General features: G+C 38.0%; 6 protein-coding genes across 8 annotated transcripts; 4 read left to right on the top strand and 2 right to left on the bottom strand.

Moving 5' to 3' along the window:
- Positions 1–569: 569 nt before the first annotated feature.
- On the top strand, positions 570–4,889 carry LOC103435852 (ethylene-responsive transcription factor-like protein At4g13040). 2 transcript variants are annotated; one of them, XM_008374275.4, is made up of 7 exons: positions 570–880; positions 1,938–2,054; positions 2,264–2,391; positions 3,083–3,161; positions 3,538–3,718; positions 4,261–4,382; positions 4,460–4,889. In XM_008374275.4, exons 2-7 carry the CDS (start codon positions 2,006–2,008, stop codon positions 4,600–4,602), a joined length of 702 nt encoding a protein of 233 aa, XP_008372497.4. In that variant the 5' UTR covers positions 570–880; positions 1,938–2,005; the 3' UTR covers positions 4,603–4,889. The 2 variants fall into 2 exon arrangements, with proteins under 2 accessions (XP_008372497.4, XP_017187578.3); XM_017332089.3 differs by having other exon boundaries at positions 857–1,183.
- A 665-nt stretch (positions 4,890–5,554) lies between these two features.
- Positions 5,555–7,354, top strand: LOC103419921 (uncharacterized). The gene is made up of 3 exons (XM_008358008.4): positions 5,555–6,014; positions 6,167–6,271; positions 7,007–7,354. Exons 1-3 carry the CDS (start codon positions 5,813–5,815, stop codon positions 7,285–7,287), a joined length of 588 nt encoding a protein of 195 aa, XP_008356230.3. The 5' UTR covers positions 5,555–5,812; the 3' UTR covers positions 7,288–7,354.
- Positions 7,355–7,610: 256 nt separating this feature from the next.
- On the bottom strand, positions 7,611–9,994 carry LOC103419922 (FHA domain-containing protein FHA2). Its single transcript, XM_008358009.4, has 3 exons — positions 9,256–9,994; positions 8,388–8,545; positions 7,611–8,055 (listed from the first exon to the last, which is right to left on the bottom strand). The coding sequence occupies exons 1-3, from the start codon at positions 9,878–9,880 to the stop codon at positions 7,846–7,848; spliced, it is 993 nt and encodes a 330-aa protein (XP_008356231.2). The 5' UTR covers positions 9,881–9,994; the 3' UTR covers positions 7,611–7,845.
- An 81-nt stretch (positions 9,995–10,075) lies between these two features.
- On the top strand, positions 10,076–12,396 carry LOC103435856 (dolichol-phosphate mannose synthase subunit 3). Of its 2 annotated transcripts, none has more exons than XM_008374278.4 (4): positions 10,076–10,202; positions 11,499–11,628; positions 11,728–11,835; positions 12,011–12,396. In XM_008374278.4, exons 2-4 carry the CDS (start codon positions 11,527–11,529, stop codon positions 12,071–12,073), a joined length of 273 nt encoding a protein of 90 aa, XP_008372500.3. In that variant the 5' UTR covers positions 10,076–10,202; positions 11,499–11,526; the 3' UTR covers positions 12,074–12,396. The 2 variants fall into 2 exon arrangements, with proteins under 2 accessions (XP_008372500.3, XP_070678652.1); XM_070822551.1 differs by having other exon boundaries at positions 10,121–10,202; positions 10,433–11,628.
- Positions 12,397–14,918: 2,522 nt separating this feature from the next.
- On the top strand, positions 14,919–18,428 carry LOC103435857 (uncharacterized). Its single transcript, XM_008374279.4, has 2 exons — positions 14,919–15,373; positions 16,811–18,428. Exons 1-2 carry the CDS (start codon positions 15,117–15,119, stop codon positions 18,198–18,200), a joined length of 1,647 nt encoding a protein of 548 aa, XP_008372501.3. The 5' UTR covers positions 14,919–15,116; the 3' UTR covers positions 18,201–18,428.
- Positions 18,429–18,722: 294 nt separating this feature from the next.
- Positions 18,723–22,554, bottom strand: LOC103435984 (membrane protein of ER body-like protein). Its single transcript, XM_029102490.2, has 7 exons — positions 22,176–22,554; positions 21,182–21,670; positions 20,847–20,903; positions 20,172–20,726; positions 19,807–19,995; positions 19,557–19,618; positions 18,723–19,424 (listed from the first exon to the last, which is right to left on the bottom strand). The coding sequence occupies exons 1-7, from the start codon at positions 22,408–22,410 to the stop codon at positions 18,960–18,962; spliced, it is 2,052 nt and encodes a 683-aa protein (XP_028958323.2). The 5' UTR covers positions 22,411–22,554; the 3' UTR covers positions 18,723–18,959.
- Positions 22,555–25,601: the final 3,047 nt, after the last annotated feature.

Genomic DNA, 25,601 nt, shown 5'->3' on the forward strand with positions numbered 1-25,601 from the left:
TGGTACGTCCACTGGTATTGGAGACTGTGGTGTCGGGAATTCACCAGATGTATTATCGCTTGAAATGGATAACTTGATCGTTAGTCATCTCTCTAGCATCCCTAATTGTTTAGACAAAGAAAGAAAAAAAAAAACCCCAAAATCAAAAGGACAAAGAAGGAAGGATGTTTCTTGCAGTCAAAGTTTAAAAGGAAGGCTTTACCCTTCCTAATAAGGGTTTTACCTTAATTAACCAACACATATCATATGACTCTCACTTTGTTATCCACCACATAGGGCTTCAGCAACTTTTAGAACAAATATTTACCCAAAAGAAGAAATTTTTTAGAAGAAAACCCTTTTCTGCTTTCACCCACAAGCAAGCATGATTGGATTTGGAGACATCATCAACTCATGACCCCAGACAAAAAATTATTAAGGGGCATATTGGTCAACTCATCGCATCTCAAATATAATGTCAACCAACCAAGGTACCAATCACAAATGTTCAAAGGGTAAAACTGGAATTATAACCCTAAACCAAAGTACACACATAAGTATTGCTCTCTCTCTAAGGAGACTAGTCACTCCCCCTTCATCAGCCCTACCACAGTACCACCACCAGTCTCACCACCACCCCTCTCTTCTTAAAAACCAAAAAACCAAAAAACCAAAAAAACAAAACCAAACAAACAAAACAAAAGGTGGTAGATGCATGAGACACAAATACAATTACACACACTCTCTCTCTCTCTTCCTTCGCTCACCACCCTCCCTTCCTTTAAAATCCCAATCCTTTTTCTTTTCCTTTTCCAGGGAATTTAATTAAATTTACAACTGCCTCTAATTCTCCGCTGCCTCTCTCCCAGCTCCAAGAACCGCCACCTTTCTGCCTCCTCAGGTAAAAAGGAGCTGCCTTTCTCTTTCCCAATGGCTACTTTCGTCTTTTTGTCTAATGGGTTGCGTTTTCATGGCGTGTTGACTGTGTTTGTGGCCGTGGACTTTTTGGGTTGACGAGGTTGGAGCCAAAGGAGGGCTTTTTTTTCGTTTGGGGTTTTTGTGTTGCTCTTGATTTGGTGTGTGTGTGTGTGTGTGTGTGTGTGTTTTGTGTTTGTTTTTGAATTTTGGTTTTTGGGTTTTGTTTTTCTGGTGATGAAACTTCCATGAAAGGTGGTAGGTTGGTGGGTTGACTTAGCTTTCAAAGGTCAGACATTTGGAATTTTTATCAATTTTTTTTGTGGTTTTCTTGGATTTTTTTCGATTTTAATCCATCCTGCATGATAGATGGTTCGGTTTTCTGTTTGCAAGATAAATATGACTGAGTTTGTTGTTGTCACCTTGCGCCAATTACTGCAATTCTGAAAAAAAAAAAAAAAAAAGAAAAAGATGCCTGAATGAGAGATGTTGAAGTCAAGTGATTGGATGAATTTTGCTTGTCTCTGTTGATTTCGATGTGTTCTAATTCGACTTGAGACTGTTTTCGGTTGTACAAGCACAATTGTTTGTCTTCTCACTTTATTCAAGGCACATAAGGTGTTTAAGTAAATCTCAGGGGAAGTTCATATGTATCTTTTATGATTGGAGTTTTGAGTTCCTTATGGCTTTGTTGGAATAATCTTTTGTTGTAGCAATAGAAATCGAAAATATAATCTTAGATCATGTGACCACTTGGTGGTGTTTTATCCTTGATCACTTGTAAATAGTATTGTAGTAGTTTCTTCAGAAGTGCCTTGACCTTCATTCACATTGCATATGAATTTCGATGACGTAGTTAAGAAATGTATGTGCTGAAGTTTTTCATCCTTTAATGTGGTTCTCTATAGTTAGTGGCATTGTGTTTTGATTTACTTGTTCTCACGTTATTATGTTTTTTGTTGACATTTTAATTGTTAAGTCGTACCCCGTTTGAAATTGTAACCTTACTTTTCATTGTAATATGTCTACTTGATTTGTCCAAGGAATGGGTGATGCATGAAAAAGGCTGCCAAGTGAGTGTTGTGCTTCGATAATCAAGTTGAAATCAACCATGGTGAGCTTAAGAAGGCGCAGACTGTTGGGATTGGGACTATGCTGTGGTAATAATCAGTGGAAATGTGCTATACAACATATGATTGATTGTTTTTATTGAATAGCATGTATTGTTCTTCTACTCTTAGCAATTCACATGCTAATCCTCTTTGAGTTTTAAGTTGTGTCGTAACCTTTCAGCGCTTTGTGATACATTTTCAGTTTGATGACTTTTTTTATGCTTAAACGAATTATTCACCAATTTTTGTCTTTGCAGAGATACCTCCGGTTCTAGATCCACTTCCTAGGGTTTTCAACAATGGAACCACTCCTCAAAATTTCACCCGTGCGAATCCTGTCAGTGTGCATCCCATGCCTGCAAATGATGCATATCAACCAGATGGGGTAAGAGTAGATTGTCGATCAGTCTATATCATTAAATTACGTACATTAGATGGGCAACTGTTTTCTTTGAAGGTTTTATTAGCTTGTTTAGGACACTCGTCAGGCAGGATTTTTATGTTTTCTGTTAACCTATATGTATGTATGGTAAGAGAAAATTTCCATATATGCTTTAGAACAAAAATCCGTAGGCTGCATGTCTCGATAGCGTAGCGTAAGCTGAGCAGGGTACCCATAGCAAAATGGTAAGATGGAAATGATCACCATATAAGACCTAAAAAACCGTTTTCATTATAACAATATTTCTTTTAGGGAATTGTTATTGGCACTACAAAATTCTCATTGTGCGCTCCAAACTTTCTATATTTCAAAAGAAAACTACAGTTCCCTTCTTTTAATGCAAGAAAAGGATTTTCACAAGCAATAAACCATTTGAGATGTTGGTGCCCCTAGGCCTGGTTTTGTCACCAAGTATGCTCTTAATTACTAGTTACTTGATCAAGAAGGCTAAAAAGCAGCATTTTCTTCTATAATATTTATTTTAATGAATTGGTTCAGCCAAAAAACGAAAAATATATGCCATAAGTAGAAACTCGAAAGCTCTATCTGGGAGATTTCACTAGAGTTCTGGATTCCTTTCAATAATTTCTTGGCTTCTTGGCTTCATTCTATCTGATGCTTTATTTATTACCAGAATACCATTGTGAAAGCAGAATTTCGGTCCTCAACTGCATCGGGTTGTAGCTTATCCAAAGAGCAGCACGATGTGGCAGGTTTGTTGTGTATATTAAATTTGCTATCATTTCTAATTATATATTACGGATTAGAATGCTGGATATCATGGACTTTGGACGCACAAATTTGCGAACTCATCCTTTTGAAACTTGTATTTTCTGTCTTTACATTATGAGCTACTTTGTGGTTGTCTTTGCGATTTCATTTCTCAGAGAAGATGCGAGTTTTTGATTTTGCAGTTATTTTCAACTTTTGGTATATATGCCAATAGAAATATCTTGGCACACAGCATATTCTTGAATCTCGATAATGGAAGTTTTAAAGAACGTATACGTTTATCCATTACAATTAGCTTGAGAGGGTATGCCAGTGTTACAGGTTGATCGTTTCTAAAACATAATATGCTATTTGCAGGGCCACCAATCAAACGCAGAAAGCGACATCGCAGAAAGCATGCTCAGAACCAGGAACCATGTCTGATGAGAGGTGTCTATTTCAAGAATATGAAGTGGCAGGCAGCAATAAAAGTTGATAAGAAACAAATCCACTTGGGCACTGTTGGTTCACAAGAAGAGGCTGCTCATTTGTACGACAGGTACTATTGCGTTTTTGTCACTACGAACACTACTTATTGGATGAGCACTATGAGTAAAGATCAGCATATACTAGATCTTTAGTTGTGCATAATTTTGAAAACCATAAACCATTGCAGTTTTCTTTTGTCTACCGAGTACCGAGTGCCTTCTCTTATTAGTGGTTCTTTATCATGTTATTAACAATACCTTCAAATAAAACAATCTTAGTCTTCATTGTTGCTTCACTGGTTTTTTTCATCCGCATTCTTCAGACAGGGTCATCAGATAAGACATGCCACCCTAAATGTTCATTCCAGCCAGTGGTTACCCGTGTCCTTTTTTATGTTATTTCTGGTTTTTTATTTTTATTTATTTTTTTGAAAATCTAAAGGCCTGTTGTGTCTGCATTACCAACATGATATAGTGGTTAGTGCCAATCCCCCGACGTTCAAAAACATGAAACTTGATAAACCAAAAAGGAAAATGGGTGGTAGCCTTTGTGTGTCAAATGCAATAAATTATGGCACATATAAACTTTGTTAGTTTTGTTATTTGTGTTCAGGGCCGCTTTCATGTGTGGGAGGGAACCAAATTTCGAGCTTTCTGAGGAGGAGAAGAAAGAACTCAGGAAATTCAAGTGGGATGAATTCTTGGCCATGACTCGTCATGCAATTACCAACAAAAGTATGTTTTCCTCTTCTCATTCCCCAGACTTTACGTGTCTCCATTCTGTAATTGTTTGCTTTCGTGAAATATTTCAGAGCACCGGAGAAGGTCAGGGGCAGAGTCAGAGAAGAGGTCCGAGAGTCCTCAATTGGAAGACGCAAACTGGGAGGATGACAAAGAAGAAGTGAATGTCCTCTCAGCTTCAGAAGATGCAGAGCAAGACATGTTAGACTCTTGAACACAAACGTTCAAGGGCGATGCTTAGTTTCCTCCTTTCTAACAGTTAAGCGGTTAGCTGATAGACCTCCCATTTTTTGGTGTATACAGGCTCATATTAGGGCAAATGGTGGATTTCATGGTCTTTTAATAAGGCAAATGCCCCAAATAATTATTAGTTCCAGATTAGGAGCGTCATAGTTGTTAATCGCTTCGATCAGATAAGCTGCTTCGAAGCAATAATTTGCAGTGGAAATTGAAACCTTTAACTTATTAATGCTTGGGAATCTTTAGTTCCAAGAAGTATAATCTGTAGAGTAATCTGTTTATAGTTTCTTGATTAGCTGATATACTGTGATCATATGCTAAATTTGAATGAAATACTGCTATCAAATAGCAGTGGCCCTAACTTAAACAATGCTTGTTTTAATACTTCACATTGGTGGAAGAAATGGATAAGAATTAACACTTCTTAAAGCTCTGAGAAATGATTTTCATACTCCTTTTTTCCCGCGCACCCTTGTATATCTTGGTTACTTGATTCGTCCTTGATTTATACAATTCAAAAGGTTAGAAATATACATTGGTGTGCAAAGGAAAAGAAGTGTGCGGAAATCACTTTCATATTAGGAATGGCCAAGTTAATTCACATCTATTTTTATTTGAACGTAACGATGATTACCACGTGGTTTAAAGTGAGGCTATTGATATAAATATCCAACTCCTTGTTTAAACAGTTGACAAATCCTTAACTGAGCGAATCCGATAATTCCATGATTTGAGTGATCGTTGATCGGAAAACACATTCTTAACCCTCGAATCTGATTTTTGCATCCTATATAGTCGCCATGTACTCTTTCATAATACAAAAATAAAAATAATAAGTGCATAATGACGATTTTAGAGCGCTTGAAACAATTTGTAGATATGCTTTTCCATGTATAAAAAAGTTTTCTTTTTCATCTTTGAGCCGTAAGAGAAAAAGAAGGGTCAAATATGAAAAAGAAATAGATAGCCCGAGTCCAATTTTATAATATGGTTACTATCCGAATACCCGACCTAAAACCCGATTCCGGCTGAGGCGCAACCCGATTCGACCTCATGGCCCGATGGGCGATGGCTGCACCGAAAAACCGCCTCCCATAACAAAACGACTCCGAAATTCTCGCGTTGAAGGCTGAAGAGAGCTCAGGCGAAGAGCAAAAGCAAATTTCACAGCTTTCATTACAATCATGGCTTCCGACGATCCCAAAGCCGTAGAAGCAGAGCCGCCGCCGTCGCCTTGGAAGGAGCGCATCGTCTTTCCCACTCTCCTAGCTGGGATTCTCGGTGGAGGAGCTGGGTTGGTCTCCAAGCATCGAAAAGTCGTGGGTCTCCCGACCAGTTGCGCCACATATGCTGCCAATTTCGCCATTGTTACCGCTTGTTACTGCGGTAAATTTCATTTCTTTCTTTTGAAATTTTGATCTCCAGCTTCGGGTTTATGTACCCGTTTGGTTTGATTGCTTGGTGTTTGTTAAAATGCCTGAGAGGGAATGTTGGATGGAGAGTGGTGGAATTGTAATGGGTTTGTTTGGATTTGGCAGGGGCTCGTGAATATGTGGGAGTAACTCGAAAAACTGGACCTAATGATCCGGTGAACTCTGCAATTGCTGGGTTTGGCACTGGTGCTATTCTTGGGCGTCTTCAGGGTGAGAATTCCTTCAGTCTGTGTCTACCTGTACGTGTTTGCAAAGTAGAGGAAGAAATTGTGTTTACTTTTATTGTTTGTGATCGAAGCAATGTGATAGGGAATCACTGAAATTTACATTGCCTTTCGACCTCTCGGCTCGTGGCTTGGACTTGTGTGATTCATTTGTAGTGGGTTGGGGGGTCTATATGATCTAACCTGATGTAATCTGGGAGCGCAGTAATATGTTTTGGCTATTAGGAATGAGTACTTTGTCCTGTAAAATATTTCATGAGTTCAGTTTAATGATTTCTAGGGAGAAATACGAGCTCAATTGGTGAGCTATAAGTTGTAGTCTCGCTTAGATGAACTGGAAAATTTCTGATTCAAATGTAGCTCGGATATTCCTTATCCAGGAATCTGGACTTGGTTCCAGAAGTAGAGAATCCATCCACTGCCAGCTTTAAGCAGGACATCACTGGTCGAGAGAGAGACATGCTCGTTTAAGGTCTTGATTTATTGGGTGGAGCTATCTGTATTGGTCAAGCAATTACTGTATACTCACAGTAGTTTGACTCTCGGAACTAAATCTCTCAAACCTCCTGAATCATCAGCACAAACGTCTTGACTCACAAGCTGCATCTCTAAAATTAAAGTTGCTAGCATATTTGTTAATTGTCTGCTTTATAGTTCGTACTACTTTGAAATCCTCCCTCCTGCCATACGTGGTTTAACTGTTCTGTTCATTGGTTTATAGGGGGTCGAATTGGTGCTGTCCGCTACTCAATCATCTTTACTCTTGTTGGGACAACTGTGGATTATGCTACGATTAGACTAAGACCTGTGTTAAAGAGCTACAAAAAATCTATGCTTGGGAGTAATGACGGGTCACAGAAGAATGACGGTTGGTTGAAAATGCCCGACTGGTCTCCTATCAAAGTACTTGATGAGGAAGCGCTCGCTGCAAAACAGGCTCGCGAACAAAAGATGTACGCACAGAGGGCAGCACTTGGTAACCTAAGCAAAAAAGAGTCCTAAATTTTGTTACATGTATCTTAAACTTTCTTATATGTCAATAATAACGTTTCAGGGCATGCCTCTCAAATTTTGGTTGCGTTTGTCATCGTGTCCCCCATTTTAAGGATGCATTGCTAAGGTCTTTACAAATATATTGAAGATATAAATAAGATGCAAGTAGATTATTCAAACTCGGAATCAAACATTTACATTTCTTGGCTAAGTCCAAGGATAATAAGCTCATAAACTTAGTCTTATTACTTCACCATCAAGAAACAAAAGAAGACTTCTATCTCCACGTTTAACTCAGATGAAGCAAATTTAAAGTAATGAAAATTTGCAAAGAAGAAGAAAAACCCAAGAACTTGATATAAAGCTAAATAGTATTGTTACCATCATGTACAGAAAATGTCATTGCTAATCGTTCTACATCCTACCCTAACTGGGGCCTAAGATCTCATATTGCTGCTCGACAACTCACTACAAGTGTACAAATTTTGGCAATCGGAAACTCACTTGCCGGATAAGCTACATTGTAAACAATCAGCATCAAGGAAGCTCCTCCGATGTCTTAAAATTTTACGAAAGCAGAGAGACGAGAGAAACAAACTCCAGTGTTACCCGGCCCTTGGACCTTGTGTTGATGACAAAGTGTTCCGGGTATTTTCTTAGCAACATAAGCAAGCCGTACCACGGTTTCCCTTTTGACTCTGGACCAGGCCAGTCCTCAGAAGTGAGATACCTCCTCACTCGAGTGTGATGCCAGACGCTGCTGTACTGCTCCACCAACTGAACAGGAGTGATATGGAGTAAGGCAGAGAAAACCAAGGTTCCAACTCATAAACCTACAATAAACAAAACTAGAATACACCATCCAAATGCATATACATGCAAAGCGTAACTAAATTATGCTACTCATATGAATAACTAAGGATGTGCTTCTACGTTGCTGATGACTGCAGATAACTGCACCATCCATCACAGATGAGACTAAATAGTGGAATAGCTGATGCATTCTGACAATCATCAAAGGAAGAGTGCAGTTGAAGAATAGAAAATAACCAAGTGCCAAAGGTTATGACTAACAAATATTTTGTTCATCAGAATATGTGTAGACTAACCTCAGTATGAAGTTTCTCCATAGGCATCCATTCTCCCGGACCACAAAGATCAGAGAGCACAGTAGCAACAGAGGACACCACATCCTTTTCCTCCAAATGCAGAAGTTGCTGATTGTCAGTGTCTCGATCAACCCTTGACCTTCCATCTCCCTTCTTCTCTGCAGAAATCGAAGATAAAATTATGAAGATGAGAAGCCAATGCAAGTGTGCCAAAGTTAAGGAAAGAACATGTATCTTCAGTGTCACTACAGTTAAGTATCAAACAGATCAATCCTATTCCATCAACCCATATCACAATCTAGAAGTTAAAAACTAGCAATAATATAAAAAAGACAGCCAAAGACTCTACAAGGTATCGGGTGGAGTTTGAGCTAAAAAAAATGGCTTCGAATGTATAGTTTTGCCATATCCTCGGACGAAATGAAAAACACTAGTTCTTGATTATCTAACATAAACCGCATCCAACCACAGCTACACACAATCCATACGCCCGAAAACCAAAAATAAAGAAGACGAAAACCATTCTAATAAGGAACATCAATAAAAATCATAGAGTATAACCTGCAACAAAAGAACAATTTCAATACTTTGATAACAATCTCCTAAAGCTGTAAAACAAACAGAACAAATGCACCTCATAATCCCTTTCTACGAAAAGGCCGACAAGTTCACAGAAATTCAAGACGAAATTCGAACAACACCGATCCTAAACATGTGATTGAAATGAAAACACTTGACAACACCATGATTCATATGATTTCAGAGAACGCAACTTCGTCGGATTCCAATTTCATATTAACATCAATGCCCATCAATTTATCAATTTCTAGGAAAGAGGAAAAAGCTAGAACTGGAAAAAACTACTAACCCAAAGCTCCGGCCTTGCCTGAACCAGAACCCGACCCGCCACCATATCCGAAACCATCGTACCCTTCTCTCCTCATCTTCTTCCCACTCCCACTCCCCCCACCAACATCCTCCTCGTCCTCATACTCGTCCTCATACAACTCCCTCCCCCTCCCCTTCTTCCCAATCGACCCCGCGCCCGAACCCGAGTGGTACCCGTAATGGGCCGGGCCGACGGGGCTCGGCACCACCGGCACCGAGCCGGGGTAATGCCTAGGCCCCACAGGCCCACCGAGAATGCTCCTCACCGGCAACAGAAAGTAAAACTCCTTATCTCCGATCTGAAGAAGGTCCTGCGAATCGAGCTTGACCGGCGGGTTCCCGGGCAGGTGGAGTACGCCCTCCACGAGGCAGCCGTTCTTTCCGAGGACCTCGAGGGCGAATCGACGACGCGTGAAGTCGTAAAAGATTCGCGCGTGGTGGCGCGAAATGTTCATACCGCCGCCAAGGCTGGAGAGGTCGACGTCCACCGTCGATTTCTTGGAGTTGCGGCCCAGGATTATGGAGTAGGTCTGCATGTAGTATTCGAAGTCTTCGCCTTGGAGCTTCGCGAACCCCGCCTCCACATCGCTGCTGCTCGCGGCCATTGAAATTTTCACAGATTCGCGGATCGGAGAACTGATATAATCCCCCAAATTCCAATTGGTTTCGGTCTATTTCTCAATTGCAATGGGGTTTAAACTTAAATGGAAAACTGCAGAATTGTATTAAGTTCAGGGGCCAAAATAGAAATAAACAAAGTATTCACTTCTTTCCCCCAAAAGTCAATTTTTCGATATTCTCACATTTGCCCCTTTGGAGTCCTTTTTAGGGATTTACCCTCTCAATTATCTCTACTCCCCCTCCTGCCCTAAACGAACACCTGGGTCTCTGTAGCTCTTCTGCTTCTTCTCCGCCGCGAAATTCACTGTAATTCTTTCTACCCATCTCTAATTACTTTCTATTTCTGCTAAAAATCCTTGCTTTCTTTCAATTTTTATTCAATTTTTATTCAATTTTGATGTGAATTTTCTGTTTTTCTTTCACAAATTTGTCACCTTTTGTGTTTCAATTTCTTCACTTTGTAATTCGAAGTGAGGATTTCTACTCTTTTTTTTTTGTTGGGAATTAAATGGATCTTATATCGGATTTTGGTGCAGTTGATGCTCTTAGCTTTTTGGTTGGGATCTCACATGATCCATGGAATGACACCAATTTTTGAATTAGGGTTTGCTCTTGTTTGTTGATTGAAATTTTAAAAAAGTGTGCCAGATGATGTGGGAAATTGCGCAAGGGCTTTGAGTTCCAGGTTATTACCATTTACATGGACTGGAACAATGAAAAGGATTACTATGATCTATCCCTTCTGATGGCAGCTATGGATCAACTATTTCTCAAAGTTTACACTTTTACTGTCCATATGCAAACATTAAGTTATCTGTTGTTCGTCGCACATCTTGTTCTGGCTTGAACTGTTGGACATGGGAAAGATTGGACTGTGCTCATCCTTGAGTTAAATATGTGCTTCAGTGGGAGTGAGGAAGTTATTGACCGGTTCTCGTGCCGGCTTGAACTGTGTCTTTGTGCATTTCTACTCCGTAGGTCATGGGATCGACTACTTTTTGTAGACTTGTAGTAGTCAAATCTCTTGAGTGTGGTGATGGGGGAGGAGTTTCGAGGGAGGGGAGGGCCACTGGACCCTGGAAAGTAAAGAAGTAGGATTTAACCGCATTATGTTTTTTGAGAATTCACGGGTCGAAAATATCTTGGACTGATTGAATGAATTAGTTAGCTTTGAGGTCCAAATAGAAGATGCAGCATGATCTGTGTTTTGTTTACGGTGATGTGTGTCTTAGTCTTCATTGTTTGACTTGTTGATTTCATGTAACATCAGTTTTTTCTTTTCCTTCTCAAGAGACATCCTTTAGCAAAAATCAAATATAAACGACTCATGTTATATTTTTCCTTTGGTTTGAGTTTTCATGTATTGTTAAAGTAGCTACAATTCCTCTTCAATTGATTGCTCAAATAAAGAATATGGTTTCACAATTAATACGTTACACTATACGAATCAACCCGCAGATGTGCATTGCCTTGTGTGCTTGATCATGAATTTGCTGTTGCTTTCATGCATGCATTTGAAAGACATTATATTATTTCAAGTAAGCAAGTTTAATACACCACAAGGCTGTTGTTCTTTTCACTTATGTTATTTGTAACTTGCAGAGGAGTGGGAAGTGATTATTATAAATCAATGAAGCATATTGTGAAAATTCTGACATTGCTGGTGGCCATCTCTGCCTTGTGGATTGGTCTCTTACAGACGTCTATTATTCCGAGGAGTCATACTTGGCTGGTGAGTTATTTTATTTATTGATTTCGGTCAGTTTATGTCACTGTTTATACTTTTGATGTTATAATATTGTAACTATGCTCTGTTTTATCTTGTTCCCAGCTACCAATATATTTCATTGTGTCTCTAGGATGCTATGGCCTGCTAATGGTTGGAGTTGGTTTGATGCAATTTCCGACTTGTCCTCAAGAAGCAGTACTGTTGCAGCAGGTAGAATACTTTTTCTATGTATTTTCTGCTCAGTTTACTTTGCCGAATGATACTTTGGTTAATCTTGCTCATTCTCTATGCCATTCATTACACACATTTCACCTTTTACATTAATATATGTTTGTCTTTATAAAAAAGGAACTAAAACCTGTTCTAAGGATTTTTTATCCATTAGGACATAGCCGAGGCCAAGGATTTTTTAAAGCAGAAAGGGGTCGATGTGGGTGGCTGCGATTGATTCTGCACGCAGAGTTGTCCCTCTTCTGTGTTTGGATACGAAGAAAATACCTAATTTAGTATAGAATCCATCGAACTCCGCTCGTTCTTGCAGTGATATGGTGCACAACTTCATGACAGCTTATTATTTCCGACCTGATGGAAAATTGGCAAAGGTTTAACTGAGTTTAAGGAACGAACGACGCCTTTGGAGTTTTTAACTTTTAGCAACAAACAAACAAAAAAGCCTCTGAATTGTGGGAAATAGAAGCAGTTTTGGAAAGTGCACACCTTATGAATTGTGTATTTTTGTTCTTCTATTACAGGTATAGAAGTTTTTGTCAAGTGGGACTTACCTCCTCTTTCTTCCATTTCTTTTCCTCCTCATGTTCATATATCTACTTGATCGGAAAGTAAAGCAGGCAAGTTAAAACATAGCCAGCTTATAAACTTATAAAGAGTATAATCTCGGGTTGGTCCTTGAACTTACACCTTAGTTTCGATTTTGTCGTCGAACTAAAATTCATTAATTGATGTCTTTGAATTTGTCGAAATGTGGAGCATCATTTCTTATCGTTAGATTCCGTTTAAAGTATGTTGCACACATGGAGGTCTTATACATCTTTTATTTTTCCCGTTGTGCTGTACAAGTGGTAGTGACTACTAGTAGATTATTGGCCCGTCTCGTTGAAATGTTGCTAAAATGTTCTCGTCTTGCATTAGTGAGATTCAGAGTTAGATGGAAACCGAACAACGGGGACCAAATACAAAATATAAAACACAACTAGACAACACAAGCTCATACATTGCAGCAGCACAAACAAACACAAAATGGCAGTACAGCTTGTTTGAGACGTATGTAATGAACTCAATTACGCGCATTTGCCGGTATACACCACACAGCCCCAAATGCTTGAAATGCATGATGCCGTTGGTTTCGTCACGTCCGTCGTCTTCCGCCTCCGCAATCTCAAACCAACTCTTAATATTGACCGGTCATTCAGAGTTACTCTACATTTTTTTCATGACCATATTAGTATATACTTGAGTTGGAAGGGACTGTTGCGGTAATCTTTGTTGAGGAGTTGCAGTAAATCTTTGTTAAAACGTAAGTCCTCATCAAAGTAGTGTATCATCATCATGTGATAAATGATTTGGGTAATTCTACATCTCACATGATGAGATAGGCCCATGTGGATCCTTCACTATAGATGAGGATCATCTTCGGATCCTCTTTGTGGGGATCATATGGATTCTTACATCCTAATCGTTTATCGTATATCATGCGATCAGTTTTCGTTAGATACTATTTGTGTTTAATTTTAAATAATAAAATTTAAATGATCTCTAACCGTATGATATACGATGAATGGTTAAGATGTGATGATATCTAGGATCCTCACAATTTAGATCGGATCCAAATCCTTTCACTATGACTTCCTATGGACTCTAATAATTTTTATTTTTATAATATTAGAATCACTTTTAAAGTGCATAAAGAAAAAAAAAACAAATGAAAAGGGTTTGAGAACTTTGAGTTTTAACGATAAGGACAAAATAAATGATAAATTGAATAGTATCAGGATTGACTTTTTAATGTAAAAATGTGGTTTTTTCGTTAAAGTGAATAATACAGGGAATTTTTCGTTAAAGTTCCCTAAAGAAAAAAGAATTGTCTATAAATAAGAAGAAAACAAACCCAAATACATGTTTCATTTGGTTTGGTCTATAAATAAATGTTTTTTTTTTTTGCAGAAAAATAAATGTTTGTTTAGTACTAATTAAAATTCATAATTCTTTTTTATGGATGGAATATGTAATCTAGGTATGAAAACGACTTCCGTTCTTTGATGAGAAACAAATTGTTTATATGTCATAAATAATGAATATCAATACAATGCAGGTGCACCCTTACATAAAAAAATTATCAAAACAAGTGTCCGTTCTTTGATTAAAAATTTTATGTGCATGGTGCGCTATTGACGTTGTCGATAACTTCTCGATAACATATTTTAGCATATTTCATTGGTTACAACAACCCTAATATTGACACACAATTTATCACATACCGACAATCATTCTTTAAAAAAAAAAAAGAGCGATTGTTCAATATCCAGATACATCTTCATTGAAAACATAAAAAAGAAAAAGAAAGGGAAGAGACTTGATGATGTTCACATGAACATTCCAATTACACAATAGCACCTGTAAATTGTGATCCCCCACAATTGACTGGTTCACTGCATTTTCACTGCCTTTACCGTTCTCCTACTCACCGGTCACAATCACACATTTGCTTCCCACTCCCACATTCAACTCTCCTTCTCTCCGAATATGGGAGATTCATTATGCTTTATAAAAACTCTTTGAAAAATCATGTAATCCTTAAGACGTAGCGTTCATCTTAAGTGAAATTACAATTATTAATCACAAGAAACCAACGCCAATTTCAGAGAACCTTCCGACCAAAATTACATCAAATTACTTTAAAAATCCTAATGGTGATCAGACATTAAGACAATTAGATAGTTTTAATTACAGTGATTAATAATTCAAAGTATGCAAGCAATCAATCATAAGCTCATTTTTTATGTGCTTTAAAAAAAAAAAACTGTTTCTGTTGTGCTGAGAGAATAAGCTCATTTTTGCTGCTTCACATTTTCAACTTTTTTTACCTAAAATTATGAAATAAGCTATTTTTAAGTATTAACCAAACACATTTTTTAACTCAATTTTTTTTATACTCACTTTTTATAAAATCAATTCGGTACCAAATCAGTCCTCGCTCACTCACACTCCGACAAGCCATTTTCTTTTGGCCCAATATCCAGCTCACAATATTTAACCCAAACTCTCCCTTTAACTCCTTTCACGTCCGTCTCGTCCTTCTCTCTCTCACTCTCTCTGTCTTTTTCTTTTCCTTCATAACCATGGCAGCAGACAATGCAGACCCATGTATAAAAATGCCACTTTAGCTCGCCGTAGATCCAAATTGTGAAGCTTTTCAATCGAATAAAGATAACCCATTTGATTAAATCCTCCAAGTTTCTCGACCCGCCATTGAAATGGGTGGTCTCAGAGAGTCATGGTGCTTCTGCAAGGGAGTGAGCAAGTCTGAGAAGATGAAAGCCGCCATTTTCTCCGGCAAGGCTCCGGCCATGGCCAGAATTTCCGGTGCCGCAAATGGGATCTCTGGCACCGGATTTCTGATCCATCGTAGTCTACTATTGACCACCCACGTCAACCTTCCGTCTGTAGCGGCTGCCGAGAGCTCCGAGATCCGGCTGCAAAACGGTGTTGCTGCAACTCTCGTTCCCCAAAGGTAGTCAGTACTAGATTTGCTTAATTTGTTTTATTAATAAAGTTTGGATTTTTCTTGGTTATATGGGAATTAATTGAAGGTAAATAATGGGTTTAGTGTTTTCTATTGGTTTGTTTTTGGAAAAGTGGAAAACCAGCCCCATTAGGCCTCTTCAATGCATTAGGATTGTTTTATGTGCTTAGTTGTAGTGGGTCCCAAATGTTAGAAATTGAATTTTTTGAATAGTTTGATTACATGATGTTTCTACCCATTTTTTTTAGCTTTCAATGGAGAATTGATTAGTTTTGTACTGAAAATTTGGTTGTACCCTTTGTTTGCATTGGTGAGATTTGAATTGGTCAAAAGTTGTAATGTGAAAAGGGTTATAGGTGCTGCTAAGAAGTTGGATTGTTTTGTACGCACCTTCTGGTGGTTGTGCAGTTGTTGGATCTGATTAGATCATATTCATTCATTTCTATATAAACTACGGGTTAGGAGAAAAAGAGTGTCAACTGCTAATCATTTTCCTTTTGACAAAACGATATTCTAATTTAAGTGAGAGATCTTAGATTCGATTGTCATCAAAGACAAATTTGAACCACATTATTGCTAGCTCATTGTGAGGCTTAGGTCACTCCCCCCACCCCCTTATTGTAGATAATATCGTTTGTTCAACAAAAAAAAAAAGATAGAGGGATTCGAACTTGAGTGCAACATGGTGGCACGCTGCCCTGGCCAACTACCCAAATCCCACGTCCGCGTTAGGTGGTAACCATTCAGATAAGTTAAATGTGGAAGTCTTTAATGTAGGGGATGGAGACTAGGGGTTAGTACTGATAATGCATTGTGTTAAATGAACTAAAACTAGAGGTAATGATGGAGGAATGGCATGGCATAGCTAAAAATAGCAAGAATTTGCAGGCAATAAGAGATGCCAGTGACTAAAAAAATGGAAGGCATTGTCAATAATGGTCATTGTCTCTGAAAAGGTTAAGAAATGAAATTGCTTTCTCAACTTCTTAGGAAGCTCTTCTCAAAATCTCCGGAACTCATCTGGCAAGTCCTCTCCCTGAGTCATGGAAATTTTGTTGTTTTACTTTCAAGTTGGTCCTAAGGCTTCATGGTGCTACACACACACACACACACACACACACACACATATATATATGTAGCTATCTTGTGGGTTGCCTCCTCTGGGAGTGATTAAGAAAATGAAAGGTAATTGAAAATTGGAGTACATAGCATCATGATCGTGATGATTCAGTTTATCACGTTATAAATGATTTAGTATTGCATAGAAATTCTGTTGGATCTGATAGTAGTTCAGTCCTCTAGTGTTTAGGCGAATGGAATTTTGTGACATTCTTCTCTTAAAGCATCAATACATTATGGTTTATGGTAGCCTTTGCATATTTACGCATTTCGAGTAGTGTTTCTCATTCTTTCATTGGATTGCAGATTTTTTATCACCAGTTCCATCTTGGATCTTACAATAGTAGGTTTGGATGCGGTAGATGGAGATTCAACTGCCCAAGGGCACCTCCACCACTTGAGGACCTGCTCTAAACCAAACCTGGATCTTGGCAGTGTAGTTTACCTTCTTGGCTACACGGAGAAGAAGGAATTGACAGTTGGTGAAGGTAAGGTAGTGATAGCCACAGACAATCTCATAAAATTGTCAACTGATGGAGTAACGTGGAGCCCTGGTTCAGCTGGATTCGATGCACAAGGGAATCTTGCATTTATGATGTGTGATCCTATGAAACTAGCAACATCTCCAAACACCAAATCCTCATCAACTTCCTCATCATCCTCGTCATCATGGAAGAAGGATCATCCAATGCAATTTGGTATCCCCATTCCAATCATTTGTGATTGGTTAAATCAACATTGGGAAGGCAGCCTCGATGATCTTAACAAGCCTAAGCTACCACTTATTCGGTTGATGTCTTCTGGCCAGAAAAGTGAGCACTCTTGTGCTTCCTTCACGCAGCGGCGAGTTTTTAAGTCAACTGAAGGTGACAATGATGGAACACCATCTTCATCAAATACAATCTCAAAACCTGGGGACCAGCTAGGACCAAGCTGCTCTGCTGCCGCAAACACTGTTGATGAAGAGGCCCTAACAAGTGATCGTCATGCTGCACATGTACAAGGCATTCCTACTCCAGAAATCTATGAATCACCAAAGTTAACAGCTATTCCTCTTTGGAGAAAAGAAGGTTCCCCAGTTCAGCTTTTGGACATTAATTTTCCTCCAAGGGTTGCAAAACCAACAGTTCAACCACAGTCAACCAAAAAGTTACCCCCAAATTCTGGTGAGAATTTTGTCAAGGAGCCTCCCGAGCAGATCCGATTAAGAGAAGGATACAGAGTTGAAGATAGAGGACCAGCCAGTCCTAATGCAAATGCTGAAATTGCCTCAACGGGTTCATTTAATGGGGCCCAAAGTGAGGTTGAGTCTAGTTCATTCCCAGTAGATGTTTCAGATTTGCACAATGGGTATAGCAGTGAGGGAGAGACTCTGTACTCCGCCGAAACTGCTGAGAGTCGAAATTATACTATTCCTGCAGATGGAAAGTTTCAAGAAGTGGGAAGGAGCCAGAGTTGTGTGAACTATAATAGATGGGGAGCCACCCAAAGTAACCCAGTGCAGCGCAGGGCGTTGCTAGAAAATCAGAGAAGCTTTATCCATGGAAGGAAGATGCATTCGCAAGCTGCAACTTCTCAAAGGAGCAATGACTACTACAGCCCAACTGTCTCCTCAATCATGAAGAAGCGCAACTCCGAGCAGCCTGTCAGACCCCGGCAAAGTGCCGTTCATTCCTCTCCGAAATGGAACTTCTGAGTTGATTCTTATCTGGAAAGTGATTAGGACGAAGAAAATATATAGTTTTTTAAGTTAAACGGCGGTTTAATTTCCACTATGGTATAGTGTAACAAATTTGTAGTGACTGTGCAGAGTGACAGATATCAGGTGAATAAGAAAATTCAGCAAAGTTGTAATTTTGTTCCTAGTGAGACTTGTGTTACTGGTTACATATCATCTATAAAATTATTCTTTGAGGGTGAAAAACTCCCTATGGCAAGTAGATAGTTTTTTAGTTCTGGGAAATTTTAGCAGGTTAATCTGTCTCCATGTTAAACCCATGGTATATTGAATGGCACATTTAGCTGATAACTGCCTGGTTAGAGAACAGATAGGGCAGCCGCTTTCGAGTTGCATATAACAAAAAGGAAAAGTATTGAACTTGGCTGTGTTCTGCCATTTTTGGCCATGGGGTTGAGCTTGAGATTCGGATCACAAATTCAGAAAGGGAGTAAAAGAAGATCATCTCCATTACAAAATGAGCCTGGACAATGGCATATATAACTCAAAATAAACTGCATAGCGTTAACGATTTTATTCAGAACATTAGCATTGATCAGATATTAGGGTTCTGCGCTAGGACAACGCTCCAAAGAAAAACTACAAAAAATCTCTTGTTGAGAGCCTCAATAGAATTCAAGTGCAGGCTTCACTAGACTAAGTGATGTCAAGTTAATCCTACTGATACGATGTGGTCTCAAGCTTGGCTGGTTTCCCTCAACTTGAGACCGCATCTTATCAATAGGATTCGAGTGCAGGTTTCAGTATATTCATCTGAGGGAGCAGCAGAGAGACGGATTCAGTTGAGGGGAACCAGCCAAGCTTCTCTAGGAGTATGTCAATCAGGTCACCTGCTAAGTAAGAAACACCTCCCACCCCAATCATGATGGTAATATAGTAGAGTAAAGTTTTTATGTACTTTGGTGGCCTCTGGATATAAGCCTTTCCAAGTGCGAGAACTATGATGCATAGAAAAGAAGTTACTGCAACTGCTGCAATCTTTAGGTCCCTGTTGTTGCTCTGGAGGAACGAGAAGCTATAAACCACAGGAGGTATTAACCCGAAAACAATGAATGATAATATAACAATAGAGGCATGAAGAGGGAAATTCTCTCTTTTCCCTAGTACTTTATGGTATTTTCCCACTTCTTCATCTGTTTCACCAGAGGGCACTTTTGAATAATCATCTTTCAGTTCCCAGAGCTGCAGGTTGAAGGTCATAAAACATTAACAAACAAACATTGTCAAAATAATAATTATGACGGGGTGAAGAGTAAATGAATTTGAAAGAGCTGCTATGGAAGTTCTGAGTTTTTCGACTGTAAAATTACTCACATTGTGACCAATGATGAAAAGTCCGCCAAGTAAGTTTGCCAATGCCAAAGCTAAAATGTTCACTACAAAAAGAAGATGGTTACAAACCTAAACATGATGATGATCAAGGCGCGCAAGTGAAAAACTAAATCTATTAGTTTCAACTACCGGAATGAAAATGTAATAGACATAAAAACTAGATGCAATGAGCTCGTATATAAAGAATCTCAGGCAGTTTAAAATTAAATCAACTTAAATAGAAGCAACTTACGTGTGGCAGTATCAGCACTGGCTGCGGATGTCACGATGCCTAAGCTTGTAATTGCTTCAGTTAAACCACCGTATACAATGCTTTTGACGATTTCTAACGTTTTGGTATCACCTGTTTCGGGGGGTATGATTGTTGGTTCTGGACTAATAACGACTATCGTGCTCTCAGGAAGCTCAGATGTAGTAGGCCCTGTATCAACACAGTATCGCATCATTCTAGATTATAATGTATTAAAGAACTTGTGTTTCAGTCTTCGAATACATGTAAATTTGCATTAGAAGGTTGCTATGGTGCTCGATACTTCCACTTTCTTAAAATGATTCCATGTTTATAGTTTCTCATGTATGACTGTGTCTTACACATACCTGCATCACTGTCTTGAATTTGTGCGGGATCTCGTGAAATGGCTACCACATCTATTTGAGATGATGGGGGCTTCGTGGTCACAAGTTCACCAACTCCTACTGGGAGAACAGGCACCGAAGGTTTTTTATCAAGTACTGTTCCATCTGACTCATGTGATGGAACTGACTCGTCAACTTCAACACCGCTCTCAAAATTATTTCCAGAAGGTTTAGCTCCAACACTAGCTTCAACAGGCTCACCAGTCACTACAGGTTTATCTATTGAGGCAGTATCTCCAACTCCAATTGGCTGAGCAGGCATTGCCGGACTTTTATCATATTGCGTTTCATCCAAGCCGTGTGATGGAACTGGAACTTCGACTCCAACGCTGCCCTGAATATTATCTCGTGAGGGTTCAACTGTTGCAGCTTCAGTGGCTCCAACAGGCTCTTCAGGCGCTGGACCTTTACTTACTGGTGCAGTTTGACTACTTTGATCTTGTAGTGTTCCAGCCGAGTCATGCGATGGAACTGGAACCAACTCTCCAACTTCAACACCTTTTCCAATATTGGTTTCTGCATCAGCAAATCAAGTAAGAGGTTTGGCTACTTGATAAGCAAAACCTTGAATACCGCTGAATTATACTTTAACGGCATCTCAATAAGGTTTATTAACAAAACAGTAGAAAAGTTTACCTTGTTTCGTATGATCGTCCTCATCTTTATGTTCCAATTTAGGAAAGAACCAGCTGCCTATTTACATTGAAAGAATGGTTAAACTATCAGCCAAGAATTCAAAACAGAAAATGTCACACCGCAAATGCCTAATTGATAAACGGAAACATAACAAGAGGAAAGATTCAGGTTCTGGAAGTTTAATAGCAATACGATGATCTAAATATATTACAATTTATTTTTTATATACCTTCACATCAAAGGGTAAAAATTCTTCTTTCATTTACTGGCAATAGTTAGGCAATTGAATTCCTTGTTCTAAATTCCTTGTTACTAGAGTAAGGATGCAAGACTACCTGCCGGAATGAGGAAACTGAAACACGAAGTGCATCGAATTGGATCAACTAGTGGAGGAGGTGGTGCAGCAGGAGGTAGTGTATTTTCCGGTTCTCTACCGCGAATGATAACCTTTGTGATGCAAGAGTTGCAATTAGGACAGTAGAAATCATGCGTGGCCGGCTTCTGATATACCCTTTCAAGATACAATTCAGACGCTTCTTGTTCACTGATTTCTCGCAGCTTAACTCCCCCATGTTCAGCTGTCCCATTGTTTCCAGAAGCATCACGTCCATTCTGCTCAACTGACTGCTTGGAAGATAAAGTACCAGAACCATTCAACTCTTCTTCAACCTTCTTATCACCGACATCTTGACGGTTGGTAATACTAACAGCACTCTCATCAAAGGCTACTTTGACATCCAGTATTTCATCTCCAGGGTTTTTCCTGAAAGAAAAATCGACATGTCCGCCACTGAATCCAGAGATCTCATATGGAGATTCAGCACCTGAAACCATGGAGAGAGTTGAAACGTCTCATCACAAAACCATTGAGCTTGGCCGAACGCAATCATGCAAACATAATACCCTATTTAGCATGGATTTCCATGTCCACCGCCAACTAAGATCCCAATTGAAATTTACTCTTTAAAAAGAGTAAATTGATTAGTCAATTAACTGGAACCCATTTGATTCTTCCTAGCTAAAAAACAGTTAAAAAGAAAGGGTAAAACAAACAACTAGTAATTACTACTGAAACTGCAGAAAAACAAACCAAAACTTTCATTGTGAAATAACTAAATGCAGTTCTTGATGCACAACAAACTAATGAACATACCAAGAAGTGTTTTTTTTTTTTTTTTTTTTGTCAAACGATAAATTTTGTTATATTAGATGTAAGAATAGCTATCAACGGGATTCGAATGCCACGCCGTCATGCAAGGCCTCCTTTTCACCACTGGTAAAACTTGCAAGAAGCGTTTTTTTTTTTTTTTTTTTTTTTTTGAACTTTACCTCCATTTTTGTGGGAAATGGGAGTGTCATTGCTTGGGGTTTCCTTGACTTCCTCTGCCTCTTCAGCTTCGCTAGAAGCTAATGAACTCTCAGAGGAAGAAAAGATAAAGTCACCCTGGGAGACAGTGGTGGCGAGGTTTGCTGTCTTGCTGTCCTGTTGTGGCGGCTTTCTTCTCAGAGCCATGCCTGCTTCTGCTGCTTCCTCTGTCTCCTCCCACTGATTCGTTGCCTCCATTTTTTTTCCACCAATTGCCTTGGGGAAAGCTCTGAGACTGTGTGAACAGTATTATATATGGAAACGTTAGGGAAATCTAGGGAGAAGGAGAACACATTTTCCACGTGACATGGCGCGGTTGATGATTCAATTTTATTTAACGATTGTCGTATTTGAGTCAGTATTTGTTTTCATTTATTATTATAATGAGAGGGGAAGAGTACGAAAATTATTACAATAATTTAGAAATAAGAAATCCGAACACGGTATGCATGAGCGTATACCAATATTATATTTATTAGGATATTGTACCTCATATTTGAATTATATTTTTTTTTGAAACATAAGTGATGATTTAGCGAAATAAATTCATTATTGACATGACATAGCACTTGTCACGTCAAATCAGTGTTCAAATATGTGGTTTTTAATTTTTAGAGCACTTTTCTTAATAATTTAAAGAAAGAAGTGAATATTAACCATCATATCATGTTATCAATAAAACATAATTTGAGTATATAATCTCTATACAATGAGAATATATATAGGGTAATATTATTTGCACATTCATTTTACTTCTCACAGATACTTCTTAAATTTTTGTCGTCTAAACGAATAAATAAAAGAAGATCAATGGTTAAAATTTAATAAAAGTGTGTGAGAGATAAAATGGGGGTGTGAATATCACTGTCCTATATATTATCACCTGTAAAATGTGAAGTTTTGACATTTTAGGTTAGTTATGTTGTAATGTGCTAGAATTCAAACCTTTAGATGAAGACAAAAGTAGAGTCTGTATTTAACAATGAAATGATTATATCCAAGTTAGGTGATTGAAAAAAAAAAATTGTCATGCTTTTTAAGTGTTGAATTAAAGTTTTGTATGTTCTTGACCAAAAAATTAAAGGTATTTTTAGCTTTATATTATTCAAAAAGGGAGTTGAAATCACATTAAGAACTTCGGATAAAGATAATTGCTCTTAATCGTTTGGAGTCTTGAAATACAAATGAAGTCTTTGCAAATCGATTGTGTTGATCAACTAGTAAGTTAATACGATAATTTAGTTGTATATTTACATTGCTCGTATTGTGTAAGTCTTTCTCCTAGACATAAAAGGAGATGTTTAAAAACAATGATGTAATTTCTCAAATACAAAAAATTCAAGTTAAAAGCCAACTTAAGGTCTTCACAATTGTTTGAGTAAGTGATACTTAATGAAGCAGCTTGAGTTTGATACTTATAATACTATTGTTTTTTGTTTATTATTGAACAAACGAATTATCTATATTATGGAGAGTGGGTTAAGCCTCATAATGAGCTAGCAATAATGTCGTTCAAATTCACATTTGACGATAATCGAACCTAAGACCTGTGATTTCAATACCTACGAGAGTCATACTTTAAAACCTCTTAGTTTATAAGTATCACGCTCATGAGTTTAATATACAACTTATAAGAATGTAATTCCTATATAGCTTAGAATATCGGACAAGGATTGTCTGCCCTCCTGGTTCATGTGCTCTCTCGTGCTTTCCTATTTGTGTGGTCACGGTTAAGCCACGTCAACATTTTATATTACTATTCATTTTTGTCTTATTATCTCTATAAAAAAATAATATAAAATGTTGACATGGTTTAACAGTGACCATACAAAATAGGAGAACATGAGAACAAGGAGGGTAGACAATCCTTATCTCAGAATATCACACCTATTTTTTTTTTATTGGCTTAAAGGCCCAACATATGAAAAATCCACCCAATTTGACTTATGTGCTTTTTTTTTTTTTTTTTAACCTTTTGATTTTTTTTTTTATGGTTAGGACAATGTCCTTGGTGATCCCTAGGGTAGGGACAACAGTTTAATGTTTGTGTACCACAATATCAATGTCATCTCTCCATATTTCCTACCTCACGAAATTCATCCATCTTTGGCCACACAAAAAAAAATTAAAATAAAAAAAAATAAAAAAAATTATCCATCTAACAGTCAGACTAATATAGTACTCATTTTAGTATATGCTTCTGGATCTTCACAGAATTTTAAGTTTGGGGGGTGGGATTTACGGAATCCATGTCTCTAGATATGAACATATGAAGCCAATTTGATCATTCACATTGTTTCTCATCATCCTACATGTGAAACCTCAGAATTTTTAAGTGCCTCAGAAGCGATTAGTTTTTCAAGATTATTATTATTGTGGAGTCATAAGATGAAAGTAAATTAGAATACAAGTTCGTAGCATTTTCGAAAAATTTTAGATGTAGATGCATTTAGGGTTTAGAGTTGGACCAGTGAGTCGATAACACATGGTATACATTGAGTGGCTAAGTTTGCCACGTGGTGATCTAGCCAGCATGCTAGCACAAAGGCATTGGTCATATTATTAGTGTGTGGAAAGTGATTAGATGAGAGAGTAATGCTACACTTATCACATTTTTTATACCATGTTTGTACAAATTCTCTAATAAATGTACGAGCCACTAATACAAGTGAGTCTCACTTTTAATAGAAAACTTGTATAAATGCGGTATAAAAAAATATGTTAAAAATAGCATTTTTGTAGACGAGGTAACCTAATAGCTACATAAAAATAGCATTTTTAACTATAAGCGGGAAGAGACATGGTAAAATAGAAAATGATGAAATTGTATGTGAATGTGGTTTCGGGTTTCTCCGTACAGTTAATTGTGTGCAACTAATTTTAATTGGTCGATCGAGCATGCTCATGATTTGAGACTTTTACTCAAATGTTAGATGATATTTTTGTTTTTTAAGTAAAACGGGGCAATCCCTTAGGGGGAAGTACACGTTCTCTTCCATCAAATCCACAAATCTGAGCTCTTGAAATTTGATCAAACAGCTAAAAACAGGAACTCCCTTTAAAAGTTATAATAACTTTAGTCGTTTGATCAAATTTTAAAGGTTATTTCCACACATTGCTCCCTTCCTACTGCATAATTTTCTATGCAGGCATGACAGTGGCAACAATTAAATTTATTTTGTTATTCTCGGACCTCTAATATATTTGTTTATTTGACTTGCATGTTAAATAAAATTGTATTTTCGATTGATTTTGGTCTATTAAAGTATTTATCATTTCGTAAGGTTTTAAATAAATTATTTTTCAAACCTGTTTCAGTTTTTTTTTTAATTTTTATTTATTATTAATTTTCATTTGTAAATGAGTGTTTTAGGTTCGATTCTCATCAA

Source organism: Malus domestica, chromosome 05 (genome assembly GCF_042453785.1).
Source record: "Malus domestica chromosome 05, GDT2T_hap1".
In the NCBI taxonomy this organism is placed as follows: Eukaryota; Viridiplantae; Streptophyta; class Magnoliopsida; order Rosales; family Rosaceae; genus Malus; species Malus domestica.